Source organism: Martes martes, assembly GCF_963455335.1.
Source record: "Martes martes genome assembly, chromosome: X".
Taxonomy (NCBI): Eukaryota; Metazoa; Chordata; class Mammalia; order Carnivora; family Mustelidae; genus Martes; species Martes martes.
Window position 1 is genome coordinate 45,032,857 of NC_137897.1, and position 26,364 is coordinate 45,059,220.

The 26,364-nt window shown below is 41.0% G+C and overlaps 1 protein-coding gene across 3 annotated transcripts; it reads right to left on the reverse strand.

Moving 5' to 3' along the window:
• Window positions 1–254: 254 nt before the first annotated feature.
• ALAS2 (5'-aminolevulinate synthase 2) lies at window positions 255–26,364 on the reverse strand. Of its 3 annotated transcripts, none has more exons than XM_080795929.1 (11): window positions 26,224–26,364; window positions 19,595–19,790; window positions 18,806–18,928; window positions 17,864–17,971; window positions 14,866–15,088; window positions 14,134–14,318; window positions 8,867–9,046; window positions 6,662–6,826; window positions 5,829–6,097; window positions 4,311–4,473; window positions 255–554 (listed from the first exon to the last, which is right to left on the reverse strand). In XM_080795929.1, the coding sequence occupies exons 1-11, from the start codon at window positions 26,299–26,301 to the stop codon at window positions 391–393; spliced, it is 1,854 nt and encodes a 617-aa protein (XP_080652055.1). In that variant the 5' UTR covers window positions 26,302–26,364; the 3' UTR covers window positions 255–390. The 3 variants fall into 3 exon arrangements, with proteins under 3 accessions (XP_080652055.1, XP_080652056.1, XP_080652057.1); XM_080795930.1 differs by lacking the exon at window positions 26,224–26,364 and adding an exon at window positions 25,001–25,233; XM_080795931.1 differs by lacking the exons at window positions 18,806–18,928; window positions 26,224–26,364 and adding an exon at window positions 25,001–25,218.

Here is a 26,364-nt window from a genome sequence, read left to right on the forward strand (position 1 = left end):
CCAGGTTTACCAGTGAAGAGTCAATCCCTCGATTTTTGTTGAAACTATTGGGAAGGAGCCATTTCAAATAAACCTGCTAAGTGTCCCAGCTCTTCGTATGTGGCTCACTGTGTAGTTTTTGTCTGCCATCTTCCTCTTTCTGGATCAGTATCCCTATCAGTAAAATGGGTTGGTCAGACCAACAAGTGATCTGTGGTTTCCTCGTGGCTCTGCCATTTGTCTGAAGGGTCAGTTATAATGCAGTTTCTTGTCTAACAAAGGACTACAAATGCTGCAGTTTGTTGTTTATTTTCAGACTGAAAGCTAGAGGCACACAGCAAAGCAAGGGCAGGAGGAGGCTTAGTCCCATATGAAGTACAGATGGAGTGGGGCTTTGAGGCAGCTGGCTTCTCAGGCATAGGTGGTGACATACTGGGGCCCCATATTCCCGAAGTAGGAACGTTCCCACTCACTCATGAGCTCAAAGTGCACAGGCCGATGACAGAAATTGCAGGCAGCCATAGACACATCCTGGAGGGGCAGCCCCACCTCAGTCCAGGCTACCAGCAGCTTCTCTAAAAGGTGGGTAAGGGGTGGGGAAGGAAAGAATTGGTTAGACAAGATCTTATTAACCTCTGTGTCATGATACAGATATGCCAAGATAATGATCCCCTCAAACCTCTATGATACCTTGTAACCAGAAGTAACTCCTGTCTGCTCCATTGTGTCCTATGAATAATGTATAAACGATTGGGAAGCATTCATTTGACATAATTTAAAGCTGTACTATCCTGGCTTGGACCACTCCTAGGTATAGGACATGCTGCGACCGAAGAAGTGAATCCATCATCAGGAAACTGAGTCTAATGAAGATGACAGTGACAGTAACCATACAGTGTCATCGTTTGTGACCTTTGAGTCTGGGGTGGGCAGTGTTCCCGTACTGGGGGGGAACCTAGAGAAGAGAACCTGACCCCATTGTTGGAAAAGCCTCAAGTGTGTGTCAGGGCTCTGTCCTTGACTTTGTTTTTATGCTTACTCCTGGGAGATCTTGTTTAGTCTCATGGCTTTAAACACCATTTATATGCTGATGATTCTGAGCTTTTCATCTTAGCCCAGACCCCTATTCTGAATTCTAGGCTTGTATATCCAGCTGCCTTTCTGTATCTCCACCTGTCTAATCAGCATCTCTAATTTCACATGAGCAGAGCTGAGCTATTGATCTCTTTACCTTCCACCAAGTCTACTCTAGTTTCATCCTTATCCATCTCTAAGTTGATGGCAAATCTAGTTGTTTAGTCCAAAAATTTTAGAGCCATCTTCTATTTTTCTTTTTCTCTCTAACCACACATCTCATCTATCAGCAAGTAACCATTGACTTTACCTTCATAATTTAGATCACTTCTCATCACCTCTAATACCATCATCAGGTCTGAGTCATTATCCTCTCTTACTTGTAGTATTATAGTAGCCCCCAAATGGATCCCTACTTCCACTCATTCTCCCTTTGTCTATTCTCAATATAGAAGTCAGACCAATTCTGTTAAAACCTGAGTCAACTCTGTCACTCCTCTGCTCAAATCCCTCAAAAGACCATCTATTTCAGAGTTAAAGCCAAATTCCTTCACAATCTGGACTCACATTTCCCCTCACTATTCAGTTTTTGCCTTTTGCTTACGCCAGTGCATCCACACTCCTCTCTTCTTTGTTCCTCAAGTGTAGAAGAATACTCCTGTAATAGGATCTTCCCTGCCTTAGTCTATTCCCTCTACCTAGGATGACCTTCCCCTTGATATCTGCCCAGCTAACTCCTTCACCTCCTTCATAGCTTGGCTCAAGTGTCACCGCAATGATCTCTACCCTTAACACTCAATGCTACAACCTTCCTCCAGACCAGCCCCTCCACACCTACATTTCCTAGTCCCTTATCCTGCTTTATTTTTTCCGTAACACTTAAAACTACCATGCTATATGCATTGCTTATTTTTTTAAAGTTTTTTTTACTATCTCCTAGCACTAGAATGTAAGCTTCAGAAGGACAGTGATTTTTGTGTCTGCTTTGTTTATTACTGGATCCCCAGCACCTAAAACAGTGTCTAGCAAACAGTAGGTACTCAATAAATACTTGTTGAAAGAATGAATGAAAGGATGACTAAGTCTAGAAGATAAAGGAAGTAAGCCAGAGGAAGGAGTGAGGGAGGGTGTTCCAATAAAAAGGGAGCATTATTAGCAAAACACAAAAGGTAAGAAAGTAGAGCAAAACAAGGGAATTTTAAGTTAGTGTAGCTGGAAAAAATAAAATGAATGTGGAAAAGAGGTGAGGGCATAGAACTCACCATGTTTGAGGCACTGAATGCCATGCCAGGGGGCTTCAGATGTTCTGCAGGCCAGTGATCTCCAAATTTTGGACTGTACATTCTATCAGTATAAACATTTTAACACATGCTTCCAATCTATATGTTTTTTATATATGGACACATGTATCATTGTCAGTCTAAATGTTAAAGATAAATATCAGTAATGCCTAACTTCCTATTTTTAAGATAAAAAAGAAACACAAAATTCTAATGAGCCCCCTCACCTAATGGGTCATCTTGCATACCTCACATTGGAAACCACTGCTCTAGTCCAGACAAATAGGAAACATGAAAAGGTTTAAGCAAGGGAAGTATATAGTCATATGTCTAGAAAAATCCCTCTGTTGGTCACTGTGGACAAAAGATTAGAAGGGATCAAGAAAGAAACAGGAATATTAGAAAGAAATTACATTGACATGTCTTCTAAAATTGGCAATAGAAAAAACAAATTTGAGAGAGACTAGCAACCATTTGCAGGATTTCAGGATGGGTTGACTAGAGTTAAAGGACAGACGGAGTCATGGTAAATGTCTCTCATATCTCTTTCCTGCAAAAGCTCAGCATGAATGGACACTCAGAGAACCAAGAATACTGAGGGTTCTACAATTGAAGCCCAGAGCAATGGAGAGGACTGAGCAAAAGGTTCAGGAGTCTGGATCATCAACTCAGGCAGTAGACCTAGTGGTTATGACTGGTGGTAGAGACAGACTCCACAGTTCAAATCCAGTAGCTGTGTGACCTTGGGCCAGTTTCTATATATTTTGTGTCTCAATGTCCACATATATAAAAGGGAATTGCTAATAATGGCATCTCAGCCTCATGTGTATTAGATGAGTTAATACATGCAGAGTTTAGAACAGTGCTTGGTACATGTTAAGTACTTAATAGATGTTGGCTAGCATTATTTGATGTTTTTGAATGAATGGCACCTACCTATCTTGTCTTCGTTGAACTCTTATACTGCCTATGCTCCAGACAAACAGAATGACTGTTGCCAGTGCATGTCTTGTGTTTTCCTATCTCTAGGTCCTTGCTCATGGAATTTCCTTATTCTGGAATGTCTTTGCACTGTACCACATGTACTTCAAGGTGCAGCACAAGGACTTCTTCACCCACAAAGCATTCCTGACTTCATGCTTCCTACTTTTTCTAGCCATAAGTGCTCACTCTTCCTCCAGCTCCCAGAGCACTGGAGCTCATCATACTGGACCAGTACTGTCTATGTCTGTCTCCTTTTTTAGACTGTCAACTGCCTATATGTCTTTTGTCTAACTGACTTAGAATGAACACCTGCTCTATTCCAGACCATGTGCTAAAAACTGCATTCAATGGGAATCTGGTAAACTTGAGGTAAATTGACTAAACTGGCATCATTCAGGATAAAACCCAGGCTATTCAGTAGCCCTACAAATCTCTCAATCCAGTCCCTGTCTTATGTTGTCTTTGTAGACTCATAGACTGGCACTTCCTTCTTCCACTCCATTCCTACTACCTACATTTCAGTAACACCTGTTTATTTTTGATATATCTCAAGCAGCTTTGCACCATTCTCTTTGCCTTTCTTTATGCTCTTCCTTCCCCAAGGAACACCACTTCCACACTCTGTTTCTTCTTTTGGTTCAATACCACTCACCTTATAAAACTCAGCTCACGTGTCACCTCCACTAGGAAGCCTGTCTTGAATCCTGCATGTTGGGTTTGGCCTCTCCTCTCTGCACCCACAACTCTCTGATGTACTGTCTTTGTTGAAATTTGATAACCTCTTAAAGTCATTGCTTATGTCTGCTATGGCTCACCTGAACTGGAGCCTAGGGACTGTTTCTCATCCATTTATTTCCCTAGTATAGGGTCTGGCACACAATATGTGTTCTAGAAATATACTTTTAAATTAAATAACATTCATTCCCTCAAATTCTTCAGATCCTGGGGTTGAAGGGAAAGAGAGTGCTCTAGACACCCATATTGAGGACTTACGCACAAAGTCTTCCATCATCTGAGGGCTGTGGTGGGGAGAGGGTGCCAGGCGCAGCAGTTCTTCACCCCGGGGAACGGTTGGGTAGTTGATGGCCTGCACATAGATACCATGCTTGGAAAGCAGGAGATCACAGATCTTGCTGTTCAGTGCTGCATCACCCACCTGGGCTCAGGAGAAAAGCCTGTCAGTATCTGCTACCCTTGCCCTACTATCACTAGTTCTATTAAGCAGGTGGAGGGAACCAGACCAACGAACATCACTGAATTTTGGGACAGAAGTTTTTTGTTTTTGTTTTTGTTTTTCGTAAGGGGCTTAGTGGCAGCTCCAGAATTTCTATCAAGGAGTTTCTCAGGCAGCAATTAAATTTGAAGGGGTTGGGATGAAGGTGGTGTAGGTACCTTGTCTTGAAGCTGTTTGCAGAGCAAGCACACTGGTTTTACCTAGGTAGTATGTTAATTTGGGGTGATTCTAGGTAAGAAGATGAACTCCCCAAGCTATCTCTGGGGTGCTGTCATTGGCTTAATTTTTTAAAAAAAGTTCAAAAATAGTCTTTCCCAATTTCCCCAATATTTCCCAATATTCCCCCAAAGAATATTGGCTTAGCCCAAGCAGTGACTATTTCTTTCTCGTCCATAAAACGTCACAAAAAAGTGTCCTTACCACACCCTGACATACTGACACACACAAATAGACGTTATTTAAAAAAGGAGTAGCAGTTCATTTTCAAAGGCAGTAAACAAACATGGTTGGAAATCCAAAATAGCACTTTGTCCCATGGTTTTTGACTTTCTGTTTTCTGAGCTTTACTTAAAATCTTACTAAGAAACATGTTTCACGCGGGATGCCTGGGTGGCTCAGTGGACTAAGCCTCTGCCTTCAGCTCAGGTCATGATCTCAGGGTCTTGGAATCGAGTGCCGCATGGGCTCTCTGCTTGACAGGGAGCCTACTTCCTCCTCTCCGTCTCTCTGCCTGCCTCTCTGCCTGCTTGTGATCTCTGTTTGTCGAATAAATAAATAAATAATCTAAAGAAAATATGTTTCACATCATGTCCATATTATACATACACATACACATATGTGTGCATATATACATATATAGAACTGAAACATTTCTCACAAAATACTACCTTCTCCGTGTGTGATGTATGCCAACATTTTCAATTCTATTTTTTTTTTTTAGTTTTTAATACCAGTCATAACTTACTAAACTGATTTTGTGACCCAATAATGGTCTTGGTCCATAGTTCCAAAAACACTGAATTATAGGTCATGGGTACCCAATATTGTGAGGGTCAGGATGGTCTAATAATCATGAAATAATAGCTAATGCAAAAAAGAGAGGTAACTAATCCAGAATGGCTGATAATTTTTCAAAAAGGGTAACATAGCTCAAAATAAGGAGGGTAGTTAACAGGAAAGCAAAAGATTGATAAGAGAAGCAGGTGTTGGTTTGCTGGGTGTGGGAAGGTTCCAAGAAGAGATAAGTGGGTAGGGCAATGGTTGGGGGGGGCTCTCACCCGGATGGGGATGATGTGGCTGGGGCAGGGGATGACAGGAAGGCCCTTGTCCATTAGTAGTTGGCGCATGTGCTTGACATTGCGCTGGTGGGCTCGTCTCAGGGCTTGGCCCTCCTCTCCCTTGAGTAGCCTCACAGATTCCAAAGCCCCAGAGAGCACCATGGGAGGCAGTGAAGTGGTAAAGATGAAGCCAGCAGCATAGGAGCGCACCATGTCCACCAAGTCATGGGTGCTGGCGATGTAGCCACCCACACAGCCAAAGGCCTTGCCTGGAGACAAGGAGGAATAGGATATGACAGAGCCCATAATTAGTCTTTAGAGGAACAGGATCACGTCCGGATAACACAAGGATGCGCACAGAAGCTGGAGTTCCAGACTCCTGTCCCAGGCCTCTGCTTATCTCTCTTGTCCACGACAAGACAGACAGCTGATAACTCTGCTGCTTTGAGATAGGACTTTCAAGGCGTGCAACATGCAGTGAGTAGATAGGCAGTAGCTGGGTGGGGACCTTTAGCTGCTTAGGCCCAAAAGTGGAACTAAGATGAAGCTTGGGGATGGAGTGGGGGAGGAATTTAGAACCAGGGCTCTCCAGGTACTGACTTAAACTTGGCTATTTAGCCCTGCTTAGGGTTCTTCTCAAAAAACCCTCCCAGACTTTCTCAGCAACTCTGCAGTGGGGTAGGAGTAGACAGAGGGAATCCAGGAGTTCCATAGCCTGAGGCTATGAATTTTACCCAAATAACTTCTACAGCTTTGGGGAGAGGGGAGGAAAGGGTCTTGCAGGGGCCTCCTTTCTGGTTTATTTATAAGGGCATCCCAAGGCACTCACTCACCAAGAGTTCCAGAGACAATGTCAATCTTGTACATAATTCCATCACGCTCCCCAATCCCAGCACCCCGGGACCCATATAGTCCTACAGCATGAACCTCATCCACGAAGGTCAGAGCCCCATACTGGTGGGCCACATCACATAACTCCTCAAGGGGACAGATGGCACCTGAGAAAAGCCAAGAAATAGAGGTAGGAGATCACAACATTTCCCCAGCCCCATCTCCAGTGTGGAATTTGTGACCTATAGCTACTTTGGGTTGGGAAAGGTACAGGGTGTGCGTAATTACTTGGGACTATTTCACACCTCCTTAAATGTTTACTGCATCCACCTCATGCCCACTCAAGGCGTTTGTGTGTGTGCATTTTCCCTAGTTTGTAATTAAGCCTTGCCTTTCTGTTTTCCTATTTTTACTTCTGACAATATCTGTCCTCTTGTTCAAGCCATTTTCCAGCCTCTCTTTGCTTCCTCCCCATCCCTCAAGTTTGTATATTTCCACTTAGGATTGGCACTAGCCCATATGATGCCTTTGTTTTAATAAATTCAAAAATGCAACTTTTTGTTCCAGGTTAATGCAGTCCTGATTTCAGATTCAATTCATCCCCTCAGGCAGGTACTTTTGGAAGCCTTGTCAATATCTTTATACTGCACTGGTCCTCCCTGTTTCTATCTTCCTGGATCTCTGTCACTATCTCCCCCCCCCCTTTTTTTCATAGCCCTTTCCATTGTTATTTCTATGTCTCCATTTTTCTGTCTCTGCTTTTGTTTCTCTCTCTCCTTTTCCTTCCCCGCTCTCTTTTTTCTCTCTTCCTTTCTCCCCCTTCCTTCCCTCCATCACTTCTCCTTCTCACTGTTTTTGTCCCTTTGTGTCTACATCTGTGACTATCCCTTTGGTTCAGACTTGTTTCCCTGTACCTTGTGTCTCTTTCTGAGTTTCTTTGTGCCCCTGTCTTTTTGTCTTTTCTGTGTCTCTGTGAGAGGGCATTTCTCTGTCATCTCTGTCAATATTGTTACCTGAGGGAACCCTCCCACAGGCTCAGTCTCAATGTATTGAATGAAAGAGAATTAGAAGTATTCTGTTCACTCCTCACCATTTTTCATACAGATTTGCCATTTTCCTATGCTAATCTAGATGTCTTCTATCCTGATGTTTATAAGGTCTTCAAATGGCTGTGAATCTCATATGTGGCCTTTTTGGCAACTCCTGCATATACAAGAACTCATACCTACTGTCAATCCCCATCTGAAAAATGCTGAGGTGCAGGGAATTGGAATACAGAATAAAATTCTTCAGGTGGAAACAGGGGCTCCAAACCAGAATTAAAGAATGTGAGCAACCCAAGATAACATGAGGGGCAAAAATCACTGGAGGTGGAGCTTGAGACAAAGAGTGAGATAGCTCAAGCATCATTTCAATGGAAGAAATTTAACCCTAGAATTGATAGTTTAAGTACTGTCTACCAACAAAATAAGGAGACATTCATTTGTAAATGTAAGGAAGTAGAATGATCACAACCTGGTTTTCACTATTATGATATTTACTTAGATTGTAATAAGTGGAATGACTTCCATTGTCTCTAATTCTTACAACCAGATGTTTTATGTTGGGGAAAACTGAAGCTCAAGGAGTTGAAGATCATAGAGTGAGTAAGTGCCAGAGGTAGGATTTGAACTCAGGTCTCTCTCACTTGAAAACACGTTTTGATTCCAATGCTTCATACTAGACCCTGAAAAAAACTCCCAGTGGTTTTTAAAGTTTTTCATTGCAGAAACCAGACACTAGAATGATTGATTTGCACATCATTTCTAATGGAGGGAGTGTTGTGTGAAGGAATTGGAGTTGGAGGAATTGGAATCATATGTTCTAGGGTACAGATTGGAATGTTCTAGGGTACAAATACTTTGGCACCAATTTACTGAGTCAACCAAGACAAGTTGGGTGCTGCTTCTGAACTTCAGTTTCTTAATCTGTAAGATCAGTATAATAGCTGCCTTTGGCATTTACCAGTTGTATGACCTTGGGCAAGTTACTTGACTTGTTTGTGTCTCAGTCTCCTCATGTAAATAAATAGAAATAATAATAGCACCTGCCTCATGGAATTCTTGTGAAGATTAAGTTAAAAATACTAATATTTTGCTTGGCATATAAACAAATTCTATACATGTCAGTTATTATCATTGTTATCGTGGTTTTTATGATATACATACCATCCATGGAGTGAACAGTCTCAAAGGCCACAATTTTGGGTGTCTTAAGGTTGGACTCCTTTAGAAGTTTCTTCAGGTGGTCAGGGTCATTGTGCCTGAAGACAAACTTGGCTGCTCCACTGTTACGAATACCTTGGATCATTGAAGCGTGATTGCCTGCATCTGAGTAAATCTCACACCCTGAAGAACCAGATACATATTCGTTAAGCTTTTTTTTTTTTTTTTTTACATATTCGTTAAGCTTCTGTTCCAGTATTTCTGCTTGGCAGAGAGCTGGCCATCCCTCCCTTTGAAGACTCTGCTTCCCTCTCCTCTGAAGCCTTTGTGACACCTCTTCCTCCCTTGAAATTCTGACCCCTACACACTTCCCTTCAGTCATTCTAAGCCTGATCTGAAACTGATTATCTTGGGGTGGAGGAAATTTAAATTCCTAAGAAGCTCTAGAGTTTCTTGACAGGGTTTAGGTTCCTACTCCCAGATACATAAGATCAAGCCTTGGAAAAGAGTTTATTCAAGGGAATGGGACTAGACCTGTTGACTTGGACTGATAATAGTTTCTTCCTGATCTAGATGAAATCCCACCTCTTCTAGGTAGCATCCCTCTGCTTATAGTTACAGGATGGATACTTAACAGATTTTCCATTTGACTCATACGTTCATGGCATGTCAGAGCAGAATGGAACACTAGTGAACATGGAGTCCAGCTTCTTAACTGTTGTAAGTGAGGAAACTAAAGTCTACAGAGGGGAAGACCTTTCTCTAGGGCCTGAGGAATGCAGGGCTTTTCACTGAACAAATGTGGTAGAGCAGGTGGAGGTGGGAAATCGGTGGAAGGAATTGATTCTTGGCTCCCCCAAAATTGCACTGACATCAAGGAACTGTGGCCTTTCATTAGAGTAAGTTGTCGTTTCTAACTGAGGAAATCAGGCATGACTTCCTAGAGGACCTGACATGAAGGAAAGTAGACTGGGAGTTTCCTGAGAGCAGGAATCATGCATTTTTATTGTTGTTAATGTAAGAAGATGTTATTTGAAGGATGCATTATACAGTGTAGTTCCAGTGAGTTAAGCACACGGCTATTCCCATATGCTTCTACAAATACCTTTATAAACACTTATATCTTAGTGAAAGAAGATGTTCTTTGAAAGATGCATTATACACAGTGTAGTTTGAATGAGTTAAACACACTGCCATTCCCATCCACTTCTACACATAAGTTTACAAACACTTACATGTTCATGAAAGATGTTATTTGTATTTCCCTGATGATCTGTGATGCTGAGCGCCTTTTTATATGTCTGCTATCCATCTGTACATCGTCTTTGGAAAAATGTTTATTCATGTCTTCTGCCCATTTTTAAATTGAATTATTAGTTTTTTGGGTGTTGAGTTTTATAAGTTCTTTATGTATTTTGGATACTAACTCTTTATCAGATATGTCATTTGCAAATATCTTCTTCATTTCATAGATTGCCTTTACTTTTGTTGATTATAAACTACCAACACTGAAACAGGAAGAAATAGAAAACTTGAACAGACCAATAACCAGCAATGAAATTGAATCAGTAATAAAAGAACTCCCAACAAAGAAAGGTCCGGTGCCAGATAGCTTCATAGGTAAGTTCTACCAAATATTTAAAGAAGAGTTAATTTTTACTCTTCTCAAACTATTCCAAAAAATTGAAAAGGAAGGAAAGCTTCCAAATTCATTCTATGAGACCAGCATTACCCTGATACCAAAACCAGATAAAGACTCCACTAAAAAAGAGAATTACAGGCCAATATCCCTCATGAACATAGTCAGAAAAATGCTCAATAAAATATCAGCAAACCAATTCCAACAATGTATTTTAAAAAATCATTCACCATGATCAAGTGGAATTTGTTCCTGGTTTGCAAGGGTGCTTCAGTAAGTCAATCAATGTGATACACCACATTAATAAAAGAAATGAAAAGAACCAAGTGATCATTTCAATAGATGCAGAAAAAGTATTTGACAAAGTACAACATCCATTCATGATAAGAACTATTGACAAAGTAGGTTTAGAGGGAACACCTCTCAACATAATAAAGGCCATATATGAATAACCCACAGGAAATATCATCCTCAATGAGGAATAACTGAGAGCTTTTCCTGTATGGTCAGGAATAAGACAGGGATGTCTACTCTCACCACTGTTATTTAACATAGTGCTGGAAGTCCTAGCCATAGCAATCAGACAACAAGAAGAAATAAAAAGAATCCAAATCAGTAGGGAAGAAGTGGAATTTCCATGATTTTCACATGACATGATGTTCTATATAGAAAACCCAAAGACTCCACCCCCAAATTGCTAGAACTGTTAACTGAATTCACTAAAGTCACAGGACACAGATAAATGTACAGAAATCTGTCGCATTTCTATACACTAATAATCAAGCAGCAGAAAGAGAAATTAAGGAATCAGTCTCATTTATAATTGTACCAGAAACAATAAGAATCCCAGGAATAAACCTAACCAAAGAGGTGAAAGACCTGTACTCTGAATACTATAAAACACTGATGGAAGAAATTGAAGATGAAAAATATGGAAAGACATTCCATGCCCAAATATTGGAAGAAAAAATATTGTTAAGATGTCTATACTACCCAAAGCAACCTACACATTCAATGCAATCCCTATCAAAATATCAACAGTATTTTTCACAGAGGTAGAACAAACAATCCCCAAATGTGTATGGAACCACAGAAGACCTTGAATAGCCACAGCAACCTTTAAAAAAGAAAAGCAAAGCTGGAGGCATCACAATTCTGGACTTTAAGTTAGATTACAAAGCTGTAGTGATCAAAGCAGTATGGCACAGGCAGAAAAATAGACACACAGATTGATGGAACAGAATAGAAAACCCAAAAATGATCCCACCACTGTATGGTCAATTAATCTTCAACAAAGAAGGATAGGACATCCAATGGGGGGAAAAACCAGACTTTCAACAAATGGTGTTAGGAAAACTGGATGACATGCAAAAGAATGAGCTGAACCGTTTTCTTACACCATACACAAAAATAAATTCAAAATGGATTAAAGACCTAAATGTGAGACCTGAAGCCATAAAAATCCTAGAGGAGAACACAGGCAGTAACTTCTTTGACATCGGGTATAGCAACTTCTTACTAGATTTGTCTCCTGAGAAAAGAGAAACAAGCAAAAACAAACCACTGGAACTTCATCAAAATAAAAAAGCTTCTGCACAGTGAAGGGAATAATCAACAAAACTTAAAGGAATCACATGTTTTATCTTTCTATCTCTGGTACCCATTACAGGTCTAAGTACCCAGTAGATGCTAAGTAAACATTCACTGAGTGAATGGATGGATACACAAATTACTGATATATAAGTGAGCAAATGAATATATTACTGAATGAAAGAGTGAGAGAAGGGGTATCAAAGATGAGGCTAGAAGCTAGATTATTGAGGGCTTTGGAATCCATGATAAAAAGTTTGGGTTTGTTCCTAAGGGCAATGGGGATATATTAAGTTTTGGGCAGGGGGTAACAAAGATAGGTTTGCCTTAAAAAACATTATTCTGACTGCTGTGAAGAACAGAATATAGGAGGGCAAGAGTGAAATCAAGAAAATGATGTTGGGGGTGCCTGGGTGGCTCAGTTGGTTGTCTGCCTTCGGCTCAGATCATGATCTTGGAGTCTCAGGATTGAGCCCCGTATCAGGCTCCCTGATCATCAGGGAGTCTGGTTCTCCCTCTCCCTCTGCCCCTCCCCACCTGTGTTCTTTCTCTCCTGCTCACTTTCTCAAATAAATAAATAAAATCTTAAAAAAAGAAAATGATTTTTGTCTAGGCTAGAATGATGGCAGTAGAAACGGAAAGAAGTTTAATTCTAATGGTTGAGGAGGATCTTCACTGAAAAATTTACAAAGAGGTTGGATTTAATTGGGGTTATGTGTGCTATCAGAAAAAGTTTCTGGAAGCAGTGGGAATGTTTACAATGTGCTGAAGAATCAATAGGAAATAAGGAAGTAAATAGCAAGTGTGGAGACTTCTCTCAAACAGTTTTTTGTTATAGGAGGGAGAGAGATAGGACAGTAGTTAGAGAGTGATGAGAGGACCTTTTTTTTTTTTTAAAGATAAAAGAGACTTTAACATGTCTAAAGAGGAAAGGCTGAAGACACAAGGAGAGAAGGAAGTGATAGATCAAGGTTCCTGAGGAGGCAGAGGGGACTGAGACACAGAGCACCAGCAAAAGGATTAGTCAACAAAAAGAAGGGCACCTCTTTCGTTGTGACAGGAGAGAAAAGGTGAAGAGAGGACGTGTGGGGATGTTTGTGAGTCTATAGGTAGTTTGCATCAAGGATTTGAGGACATTGCTACTTGAGGACTTCTATTTTCAGTGAGGAAGGAAGTGGAGTTATCTGTTGTGGTTGAGGGTAAGGTGGAAGGGTGAGAAGGCTGGGAAGAATGGGGGTTTGCAAAACTGCCCGGGAGATTTGGAAGGCTGACTTTGGAAACAGGATTGCTAGACAGCATAGAGGACCTGGTAAAGGTTGGGGACCATGAAGTTTTAGTGGCTCCCACCTGAGTAATTATATGCACCTAGGATTGGCATGGAGAAGGTGGAGAGATATATTCATCCGTGGTTGGGGATGTGATGGAAGACAACAGGCATATGAATTAAGGACATTATTAGCTAAGGAGTGGGAGATTGGGAAGATCAGGTCCAGATGGGATCCACTATACAAGGAAGGGATTGACTTTAGGCAGAAGAGATGCACCTTCAAATTGTAAAAGGAAAGAATGAAATAAGTGTAGGTGAAAAATCAAAAAAGTTTGTAGGTTTGATGTCTTTAAGTTAAAGGAGTTTCTGTCTGGTGGCTTCTGTTTTCTTTGTGATATGAGATGTGAGGTTATTTGCTAACAGTGAAGAAGGAGATAGTCACAGGTTTTAAAAGAAAATAATATTTGGAAAAAAGCTAATATAGGGACATAAAAGAACTATTTATGGGTGTTTGGAGCCCAGGTGAGTTGTGGGGAGAGGTGATAAATTTATGGTGTTACCCTTCCGTGAGTTTGGGCAATGTTCCTCAGTAGTATTCTTCAGCCTAACTGAAGAAGGGGAGAAATGAGAGAGATGTAATCATCCAGTTTTGAGGATATATAAAGTGGGTAAGAAGGAAGAGCAATGAGATCAAGTGAACTCGGAATAGAAGGAAAAGATGATGGAGGCAGTGAGACTGCATGCTGTAGTTCAAGATACCAACCCTAAACTTACCTGGCAGGATCTTTGCCAGGGTGAAGAGAGTAGAGTCATTGGCCACAAAACAGGAAGAAAAGAGCAGGGCTGCATCTTTTTGGTGCAGCTCAGCCAGCTCCTGCTCCAGCTCCACATGAAACTTACTGGTACCTGAAATGTTGCGGGTACCACCAGCTCCAGCTCCATGACGCTGCAGGGTCTCCCTGGCCAGGAGAAAACAGAGGAAAAACATGGAGAGGAAAAAACCCTCTTCAGGCACTGAGGAACTGGGCAGGTTTTTCTTCAATGATGGAGGTCAGTGTTTACTTAGTGATCCTATATGAGTTGTGTTCTATATAATCAAGTAGAGGGCAGGATGGAGACAATGAGGATACATGGGTCCTCCTTCTCAGGCTGATGGCATTCAGGGATGGGGGGAGAAGCTAGGTTGAATTTGAACAGCTCTAAGACGTTCTAGAGGAGGTCACACAGTATCTCTGGCAATACTCATTCTGTCCCCAGAGTAAGAGCTCATGGAAATTGCTTGGTCTTCCATCTTTTCCATAGAACTGGACAATCAAGAGTTTGGAAATCATGGTTTGTTGACTGACATGGTTCATATATGAGGATTAGATATGCTGGAAGACCATGTACAAAAGGGGTGGTAGGTGGTAGGTTTCCACTGCCAGCTCTGCCTTTCCCTTCCATGTATGGCTTTGATTCTTCTCTGTTTGTGTCCCCACAGCTCATGCCCCAGATCTTACTACTCACTGTGTAGCTTGCAAAACCTGAGGGTGCCGGCTCATGCCTAGGTAGTCATTACTACACCAGACAGACACATCCTTTGAGGCCATAGATGCCTCAGAGAAGTGTTGGGCAAAGGGGTATGCATCAGCCCAGCGGTTTACAGTCTTGAACACACGGTAGGTGTGGTCCTGTTTCTTTTCCATGATCTTATGCCTGAAAAACTGGTCATAACCAAAAACATGGTTTCCTGCAGAAGTAGAGATGGAGATGAAAATAATTTATTTTTAAATCACTTCCTGAGTAGTCCATATTTTATCCGTGCTGTTGATTTTGAGTTCTCCAGTTCTCTTCATTTATTCATTTATTTGATCAGTCATTAACTTACCAAGCCACAGTAACTCTCCACTACTTCATTCAATCATCCCTTTGCTTTCTCACTTGCTCATTCACTCAGTAAATCATTCATACATTCACTCTGGCTTCCTACCCCTGGTAAGGCCTCCTCTCTTTTTCTAAGGTTATTGTGGTATCATTCTTGCTGAAATCACTACTTCTAGTTTCAGTGGAAAGAGTATCAACAGATCTGGTTTCTAGGTATTGCTCTGTCACTTCCTAGTTATGTGACATTGAGCAAGTCATGAATCCTTTCTCTTAGTTTTAATTTCCTCATATGTAGAATGGGGCTAATAATACATTCTTGAAGAATTGTGAGCATTTGATGACAAACAGAATGTCACGTAGCTGAACTAATATTTGGTGCATAGTAGTAGTATTATAATTATAGTAGTAATAGTAGTAGCTAATATTTAATTCTATTATTATAACCAATATTTAATGAGCACATATTACATGTAATGCCTTATCTTGGGAACTTTATAAGTATTATTTCTTGTAGTCCTCACAATAACCCTATGTGGAAAGTATTATTAGTATCTCCATTTTACAGATGAGGAAATGGAGGCATAGATAGGTTAGGTAACTTAACCAAGGTTATACAGCAAGTAAGTGACCTACAAGCAAGTGACCTAGTGTTTACTTTTAAAACCGCTATTTACTGCAAAATGGAGCAATATTGTTTTTGAGAAAAATTGAAATAATGTATGCCAAAGGACTTGTTAAACTCTAGAACTCTATACATGAGACAGAAATCATGATTGTTGCAGATGACAAGTTATGTGGTAGGGATATAAACTGGTAATATCTTTGCTGCAGGGATGTTTGGAAATATGTATCAAGAGTTTTTAAATGCAAATACTGGCATACCTAGAGAAATATTTGCAGCATTTTTAAAAGAAAAAATGATTGATATCCAGTACTAATTTTTTAAAAAACCTCTGAACAATTGATGTGCCTGGGTGGCTCAGTTGGTTAAGCATCTGCCTCTTTTTTTTTTTTAAGATTTTATTTATTTATTTGACAGAGAGAGATCACAAGTAGGCAGAGAGGCAGGCAGAGAGAAAGTGGGGAGAAGGCTCCCCGCCGAGCAGAGAGCCTGATGCAGGGCTCAATCCCAGGACCCTGAGATCACAACCTGAGCCAAAGGCAGAGGCTTAACACACTGACCCACCCAGGCTCCCCAGTGTCTGAATCTTGATTTTGGCTCAGGTCGTGATCTCAGGGTTGTGAAATTGAGCTCCAAATCAGGCTTCTGCTTAAGATTCTCCCTCTCCTGCTGACCCCACCCCAGTTCTCTCTCTAAAAAACAAAACAAAACAAAACACAAAAAAAAACTAAGAACAACAACAAAAAAAACTTCTGAAAACTTATTATGAAAATTTGTCGACCCAGTAGAAAAATGGACAAAGAATATAAACAGAAAAGTCAATAAATGTAGAAGATGTTTAATCAAGGAAAACCAAACTGCAAAATAAAATGTTCACTGATACCGACAAAGATTTAGAAGTTTGATGATATCAAGTCCTAGAAAGGGTGTGAGAATATGGATACTCTCTTTGATAACTTGTACACGACTTTGGAGGGCTAATTAGCAATATTTATTAATATTGAAAATGTACACAACCTTACACCCTAAGAATTTTCACCTATTAATGCTTTCCTATAGAAAAAAAAAACTGACCTATGTGCATGAAAATGTACATTGAATATTGTTTGTTTCACCACTGTTTGTAATAGGAAAAGTTGGAAGCAACTCAATAGGGGAATAGCTAAATAATCTCTAGTATATTCATACTGGGTCTATAATACTATATGTTATCTTTGATGTATGTAAAACCAACATACACTATAAACCAGAATAAAGCACAAGAAAAAAATAACCTGAATTATAGATGTTTGATTAACTGAATGATGCTGCATCCATGCTACAGAATAAACTTCAACATTAATAATTATTATGCATCTCTATGCTTAGGGACATGGAAAGATGCCCATGATGTATTGTTAGGTAAACAAAGGAAGGCAACAAAACCAGTAGAATAAAATCACATTTCTCATAAAAACATGTGTGTGGAGGGAAGTATAGGAGATGTGTGTATGTGTGTGTGGTTAGTTATGGAAAAATATCCAGAAGAAAATATAAATAGTTAATGGTGGATGGTGGAACTCTGAGTGATTTAAATTTCCTTCTTTATATGTTCCTATATCTGTTGAAAAATACTTTACAATGAATCATTTTCCTTTTATATTAGAAAAAAAGCCAAATTCCATTATGAAAACTGAATATAAACGCATACAAGAAAGGGGAAAAGGCTGTCTGTAAAGGATGTTTTTGAGGGAAGCATGGAGAAGAAATAATAGGAATAAACCTAGTATTTAATGAGGGCTCAGAACAGCTAGAAACACTTCCATAAATCTAATTTTATTTTTTCCTTATGTTAACCAGCTGGGGCAAGCATTAAAATTTCACTAAAGGGAAGTGACTTACTTGCCAGCATTAAAATTTAAACCCAGATTCCCTTTGGTTCTAAAACACTTCTTTGCCATTTCCTCTACTGTTTCAGAAGCTCCTTGAGGACTCCTTCCACATTGCAACCCCCCTTTATTTCCACTTCAACAAACTCACCAACCATGTTGTTCTGAACCAGGTGTGTGACCTCTGAAATTGGGTCTGGCTCCTGGGGATTGGAGAGTGGCTTTCTCAAGCTGGTTGAGGCCAGGAATCTGGGCAGGTCTGACAGTGAGTGAGATTCATTGGCCATGAAGAGAAGGGAGAAAAAAAAAAGAGCATGTTCTGTCTTCTTTAAACTCAATACAACATGAAAATTCAAGTTTATGAAGTATAGAAGACTATGGAGAGCAGAAATATTCTGTCAAGTAAGCCCCTACTCATCTCCCAAAGTGGAAACGTCTGTGTCAGGACACCTTCCATAAGATGCTACATTTTCCCTGTTAGAATTTTCCCTTGGGTAAAGCAACTGAGGCAGCCACTCTGAATCTTATACTTGGGAGATATATGCAGGGCAGTGTACCTTGTTATTCTTTTCTGAATGTCATTAAAATTCAAATTTGAAATTTTCACCTTTAATGATATCCCAAAAGGGCCTATGAAAAATGTCAACTGTGTCGCCCTATTTCAAGTGTGATAATCTTGAATAGTCTTCACCAATTGAGTTGACCTGGGGCTTCATAGCCTTCTAAAAGATGTACCTGCTTCCAACACTTACTCTTTCATGGAAATCCAGATTGTTGTATAGTGGTATTGCTTAAATGTGCGAGCCCTGACTGTTGGGATCAATTTAGCCACTTGGGAGAGAGGAGGTAGAACGCTAGAGGGATCATTTTAAACTAATGGTGTAAAGTTACAAGAGCCTATACATGTATGTGTGTTGGGGAGGGTACATTTCAGTGCACTGGCTAAGCTATTGCCTACCATGGGAACTACTGGACTTCCCATCATGGGATGTATACTAGCTGACCTAGGACTAATTAGCCTAGCTCAGGACTGTAATGAAGTGAATTCAAGCATTAGGAGTAGAGCCTGGGTAAGGTGGCACTTGACTCCAACCTGTCTTGAAAATCTTCACATCCTCCTGGACTTCTGGAGCTGCCTTCTGCACAATCTTGCTCTTCCCATCTTGGAGTTCTGACAGCATAAAGGGACAGTGGCTCTTGGCCCAAGATGGAGAGTCTATGCAAAGGTAAGAGAGTAAGTGGCAGTGCATTTCTAGCCATAAGTTTAGTTTAACAATGATTACTAAGACCTACTGTATCCCAAAGCTCTTTCTCAGGCTATGATAGAGATATAGAAATGGAATGGATGAGTCTGGTTCCTGTGCTAGGGGAGCTTCTAGGCTGGCAGAAATGGCATACACTGAAGATACATTATGAACAATGTTGGGATGAGAGGGAGGACATGGGCTATGGAAGTCTAAAAGAGGGAGGGGACATGACCCAGAATTGGAATTGAACACCCTGGAGGTTTAGACAAGCTTCACAGAGGAGATGATGCCCTAGTTAAGTGTCACATGAGAAGTATGAGATACTCTGGTAAAGGGTAATTGTGAGGGTCATTTGACGGGAGCAAAGAAACAAAAGCTTGAGATTATAGAGTTGATCAGGCAATTTTAAGTAGTATCAGCATGACTGGAGTATATAGAGTGTGAGGGGCATGAGAGTGAGACTCTTGAGATATATTGGCAGAAGTTGGAACCCCGATGTGTTTTGGGACCATCTCATTTAGCCTTGACACTTTTTACATGGACCTTCTCATTTATTAGGCAATGATGGCCAGTATGACTTGGAACTTTGTTTCCAGGACCCAGACATTCTCCCCCATTTGCCAGAAACTTCTTACCTCCTCCAGCCTTGGTTGCCTTAAGGTGAATTTGAGAACAGGTTGGTCCTTGGGTGGCCAGGATAGGACAGCGTCCAATACCAAACAGGAACTGGTGACTTTTAAGCATCTTGCCCAGGGGGCCTGTGTGGCCCCGGGCAAGGACTGGACAGCACTGCAGCAACATGGCTGCTGCTACCATCTTGAGCCCGAAGTCCTGAACAAGATTTGGAAGAGATAAGAATCCATCATGAAGGCCTGGCCAAAAGCCAAGGGTCATTCCTGTGTTTGATCCTTTGTCTTTAGCTTTCCTCCCAATGCAAACTGCTCTCTCCAGAGATGCCCTTATTGTCCTTCCATGGTAAGAACTTTTCCTAATATCAAAATGTACTGATAGGGCATCAGGGAGGAAGAAATGAGACAATGACCATTAGACAATGGGGTAAAGGAAAGAATTCCAACTGAAGGTCAGAAAGCCTAAATTCTCATTCAGACTCTGCCACTGACCCCTTCTGTGATGATGAGGATTACTGAAGTGTGATTGTATGCAGCAGGATGAGAGCTGATAACCCACTAACTCTTAAGTTAACACTTAAGGCTAAAAAGTCTTTCTAAGAATGTTAGCCTCAGTCAAGTTAATATTCAGCCGGCAAATGCAGATGGATGCCATTGGCAAAGGCTCCTGAGACTTGACTTAAAGTGTTTACTGAGCAGGCCCAACCAGAGAGGGAAAAGGAGCTTGAGGCTACAGGTACCAGCTTAAGTAGATTCAGCAAATAGGACAAAAGGGCAGGCCCTAAGCCATACAGGCCATATGCCACCGGAATGGTATTTTGTTGCTTTTGAACTTGCTCCTGGATTTTTGAAAAGGACAATTAGAGGGGATGAAAACAAGACCCAAAGGGTCTAGGAAACAAGTCTAGGCACTAATGAAAGAGGCAGAGGATAAGACTGAGAGGAGAATGGACAGAGAGGAGATCAGAAAAAAAGGTAACAAATACCCATAGTAGGCATTCAATAAATATGTGTTGAATTTGGGAGTAAGTTAATGAATGAATAGGGACTGAAGTAAAGGAAAGAAAGGAAGGGTAGGGAAAGAGTCAGGAGAAAAGAGAAATTGTGAAAGATAAAAGGAGGAAATTGATAGAGAACAAAGGCATGGTGGTAGCGGTGAAGTTAGAAGAACAGAAATTGTGGGAAAGAAACAGATCAATAACATAGGGAAAGGGGATAGGTTCGTGCTATAAATAGGGAGAGGAAAACTGATCCAGAAAACCAGAGCAAAAAAGGATGATGGGAAATACAAAAAGATAGGGAAAGAGACTTAGATGAGAGAGAGAGTGAGTGACAGACCAGAGGTAGAGGCAGAGACAGGCAGAGGGACACAAAACAGACATGCGGAGAAATCAAGGAACATACAGGAATATACAAAGACTCAGAAAACTGAACGACAGAGAGGAGGAAATCCAGAAGGAGCAGAAAGTCAGTCAGGCACAAAGATAAAGGATAAATGCTGCCAGAGATAGTGGGGGTGGGTGAGAGCAATACCGAAGAGTTAGGGTAAGAGGAGATCGACCCTACTGAGGGAGATGAAAGAGAGACTGAGCAACAGAGAGAAGGGAATAGAGACAAGATCAAAGTATAGGAATGGAGAGGTGGTTAAGGTGGGTTAAGGATTGGAATGAGGGAGGGCTAAGAGATACAAAGAGAAGGACAAAGAACAAGAAGGAGAAATAAATTAAAAGGAAGAGGAAAAACTGGAGATCCAACGTCAGAGGGTGAGACAAAATATAGAACAGAACAATAGGAGAGATATAGAAGAATGTGGGAAGACTAAGGCCCTGGCACCATCAGGAGAGCTACTGAGTAGAATCTAGCAGCATCTCTAGTATACAAGACATTATATTGTAAGGGAGAAGTAAACAGGAGGAGCTCATGGCACTGTCCTCATATGGCAACCTCCTTCAATTTCTTATAGAGCAACACCCCTCCCCCCAATGCACAAAGCAATCCTTTCCCCTTGTTCATCCAAGAGGATTCTCCCCCCAACATTAACAGGCTGTCAGAGGAGTGTAGGTCAGTATGTGGGGCAGGGTGTGTGGGCCCTGAATTTAGGAAAGGCCAAGGGGTATTGAAAAAACTAAATGAAACTCATATTAAGCCTTTAGGACAATGCCTGGCACATAGTAATTTTTCAATAAATGTTAGCTTTCCATACTTCAATTTCAGCTTCCCTGTTGGATGTTCTTGGAAAGCCACTTCCCCTCTCTGGGTCTTAGCTTTCATCAGCTGTCAGATGTAGGCTACTTATGCCTACTTCAAATGGTAAGTAATTAATTGGATCCAATGCCTACACCACATGTGGAAATACTGTTTTCCCTTCCCCTGCCTGCCTGCAAAGGCCAAAGGGCTTAGGGCTGAGTCTGCAGACCACAGATAAAGCTCCCAGTATTTATCACCATTGGGGTCTGACCACTCCCTTAGCTGAGACCAGGGTGTGGGAGAGAAAGAGAGCTCCTTTCTAGAATCATGTCTAAGCATCTGGCCGGGGCTGACTCTGGCAATATGTGGTAAGGATGGATGGATTACCCAGTAAAAGACAGACAAAGAAGATGGCCAGGTTCCAGGCTCCTGCAAACTCCCTTCCCCAACATCAACACTGACAACAATAATGACAACAACAGTGGGATATGTAATAGGAAAGAAAGCCCCCAAGAATGAAAGCAGAGTTCAGTCCTGCCTTGGGATGGTGGTAGATTAAGGCCTATTCCCACCCCATATATAGCTCAATACACTCATCATCTCTAAGGGACTTTCGACCATGATATTCTCAGGGACCCGGAAAAATATAGACTACTTTTTGTTAAATTATCAAGTTCTTTCAAACTTAAATTCCAATTTCTCTGTTCAGATACTCCTTTCCTCGGATTTGCCCAGCCCCACCCACTCTGCCTGCCCAGCTTTATGATCCATAATCTTGCAGTCCAGTTGCCTTCACCTCTGTTTCCATTCCATCTCACTACTTATAATAGTGGGATTGGAGTGAGTAAAATTGAATCAAGAAAGTATTTTAGGGACACCTGGGTGGCTCAGTGGGTTAAGCCTCTGCCTTCGGCTCAGGTCATGATCTCGGGGTCCTGGGATCGAGTCCCACATCGGTCTCTCTGCTCAGCAGGGAGCCTGCTTTCTCCTCTCTCTCTCTCTGCTTGCCTCTCTGCCTACTTGTGATCTCTTTCTGTCAAATAAATAAAATCTTAAAAAAAAAAGAAAGTATTTTAGGCAATTTAGGGCATTAAGAGCACAGCTGCTGAAGCCAGACACTTTTGAATCCTGGCTCCACAACTCACTAGCTCTGGGACCTTAGAAAAGTCATATCTCTTCTCTATACTTTATATCTGTAAAAAGTGGATAATGAAAAAGACAAACTACTTTACAGGGATGGTGTGAAAATTCAGTAAAACAATCTATACAAAGTGTATAAAAGAGTGCCTATCTTAAATACTGAAAACAATGTTAGCTATTATTTCTATTTTCTACATTTTCTGTGTAGAGAAAGTGAAGGTACATTCAAGAAATGTATCTTCGCTCGTCTGTACACCAGACTAGTTCTTAAAAATTGATACTTATTTCAATCCTGATTTTTGTCCTTATCCTATTACAACTTACTATATGAACTTGGGATCTGTACTTTCCCTCTCTGTGCCTCAGTTTCTCCACAGGCATTGGACTAGATAACTTCATAGATTTCATTTGGTTCTAATAGTCAAACACTCACAGAGTACTCACTGTGTCAAACACTGTTGTAAATGCTTCACATGCATTGACTTATTCAATTCTCACAACAACCCTGTGAAGTAGACACTACTATTAACTTTATTTCAAACCTGAGGAAACTGAGCCCCCCAAAGGTTTATAACCTGTCCAGGTCACAGAGCTAGTAAGTAAGAGAAGCCAGAAGCAATCTGGCTTCAGAGCCTGCTAACTTAACCACTAAGGATCTGTGATTCAAATATTACTACATATTTTCTTGACTGAGAGCCTGACTCCAGACATTAATCCCTCTGCTGCACTAACAGGACCCTTTCTGGGACATTTGATTTTGGACTGTGACAAATGCCTTTACCAAAGGAACAGATTTCTAACTGAAATGGAGTTTCAGGCACTGGTGAACATTTTCATTCATTCATTCATTCATTCATTCATTCATTCCATTTAACAACTTATGCACCCATTGTGTGGCAATCTTTGCCAAGGATTTTCATAAAACAATGTTTTCACCCAAAGATAGAATGGTAAAATTTCAGGCCAAGTGACAGATCATTACTTAAAGGTGTTCTCTGAACCTTAAAATCCTCTTTCATGTCAGCAGCCAAACTGTAGTCCCAGAGATCAGAAGGGCCAACCACAACATTATCCCAACAAAGATCCAGAAACCACTCACTGCCATATCCCTTGCTCCCTCTCTCCCCTTTGTGGCCTGCGTTGCAAGAATCCATTAGGTCTGGAGAGGATGTGATCACTTTTCTTCAGGAACTGGATGTATCAAGACTTAATTCCCCTCCTAGCATCCTCTCACCATCATGGAAGAGTCAGAGAATTTTATATACTTGAATCATAGAACCAGAAATTTTTAGAAACAAGATTTTAGAAGACCACAAAATCAAAATTAGAGGACATTGTGGAGATTATAGGACAAGACTGCCTCCCCTTTTTTTTTCAGAAAGTGAATGACTTGCCTAGGGTTTCAGAGTGAATTAGGGTGAGAATACAAATTTATGGACTTTTAGCATAGAGCCCTTTTAGTGATGCAAAATTCCTCTTCAACCTTCTCTCCTTATTTATGGTAATCAACTCTCAAGTCCTTCAAATCTCTCTACCCAATTTATCATTCCCATCATCCCCATATTGCCTCAATTTTCTCTCCCTACCTCTGGTCCTCTAGGCACTGACCTACTGAGCTCTACCATCAGCTGAGCAGAGAGAAAGATTCAAAATGAGGGAGGAATGGAGAATTACTGGATGAAATACCAAACCACCTTTCTGGAAGATGGAGAAGGAAAGGACTAGAGAGACAGAAAGACAGAGATGCAGTGTAGAAGAAAGAGGGAAAAAAAAATGATAGAAAAATATACAGACAGAACTCAGGCAAAGGAAAAATAAGAGAAAGTTAGAGGTCAGGGAGAGATGAAGTGAAGTGAGTGATCCTGAAAACTAACAAGGGAGAGGAAACAAGGGGTGGGGGGGCAAGACAAAGGAAAGTCAAAAACAGGGAAAGCCAAAAAAGATATAAGGGGGAAAAAGAGAAAATGACAGACAGACAGATTCTGAGGAACAGTCAGATCTAGTCAGGCCAGAGAGTCGGAATGTGCAGCCTTGAGGTGGGCAGCAAACCAGAAAGAGCACACCCAGGCTGAAAGCAACTCTTACCTGTTGCCCTGCACTGAGGACGAACGAACGACGGGTGGGTACTGTGGGTCAGGACCTGGCATTTATCCCTTCTCCCATGGCTCAGCTCCACCCTTCTCTCCTGCTGGCCAGGCTCTGCATTGGCCCTAAAGGTATCTCAGGCTTTTGCTAGAGATAAAACCCAGTGTAGTCCGCTGTCACCCAACAACCTCATTTAGCACTGCCTTCCCCCTGTTTTCTTGCTCTTGTTCCCTGGCATAGTAAAGTGAACTTGGCTGGGTTTTGGAATCAGATAATCCATAAATAGCTAGGGCACTTTGAGCAAAACCACCTCTTTGACTCTTGGTTTCCTCAATATAAAATGTGGACAGAAAACTCAGAAACAACTGTAGCACACGTGGGAATGGCCTCAAACAGGCAGCTTTTTTAGACAACATTCAGGCCATTGTAACAATTTAAAAACGTCATCTACAGAACAAAATTTGCACAGCGCCTGGTTCAAAGAAATAATAGCCAGTATTGACTGAATGATTACTGTGCACCAGACCTTTCACTAAGTATTTTACAGAGATTAATTTCGCCCACCCCAGTAAGGACGTTATGAGATAGGTGCTATTATACCCATGTTACAGATGAAGAAACAGGCTCAGGGATGTGAAGTAAGCAACTGATAATTACCCAGCTAGTAAGTACAGAGCCCTACTGTGAACCCAAGCAGTCTGGTGAAGTTATACAATAGAACTCACACTCTTTTTAAAGATTTTTTTAAATTTAAATTCAATTTAACTAACATAGAGTGCATTATTAGCTTCAGAGTAGAATTTAGTGATTCATCAGTTGCATATAACACCCAGTGCTCATTACAAGTGCCCTCCGTAATGCTCATCACCCAATTACCCAATTCCCCACCTACCTTCCCTCCAACAACCCTCAGTTTGTTTCCTAGAGTTAAGAGTCTCTTATGGTTTGCCTCCCTCTGTTGTTTTACCCCTCTCTTTTTTAAATTTTATTTTTCCTTCCTTTCTCTTACATTCATCTATTTTGTCTCTTAAATTCCACATATCAGTGAAATCATATGGTATTTGTTTTTCTCTGACTTATTTTGCTTAGCATAATACACTCTAGTTCCAACTATGTCATTGCAAATGGCAAGATTTCAGTCTTTTTGATTTCAATTTTTTTCTGAGTAATATTCCATTGCGTGTGTGTGTGTGTGTGTGCACGCGCGCGCATGTGTATCTCACCTCTTCTTTATCCATTCGTCTGTCAGTGGACATCTGAGCTCTTATTTTGGCTATTGTGGACATTGATGCTGTGAACATAGGGAGGCCTGTTCCTCTTCAAATGACTATGTTTGTATCCTTTGGATAAATACTTAGTAGTAC

Coding starts and splice junctions, on each gene's coding strand:
- ALAS2 (XM_080795929.1), bottom strand. CDS start 26,301: ATGTTCACAGCATCAATGTCCACAATAGCCAAAATAAGAGCTCAGATG. Junction 18,929..19,594: donor GGCAACCAAGGCTGGAGGAG/GTAAGAAGTTTC, acceptor ACCTTTGCATAG/ACTCTCCATCTTGGGCCAAG. Junction 4,474..5,828: donor GCCACATCATCCCCATCCGG/GTGAGAGCCCCC, acceptor TCCTGAGCCCAG/GTGGGTGATGCAGCACTGAA.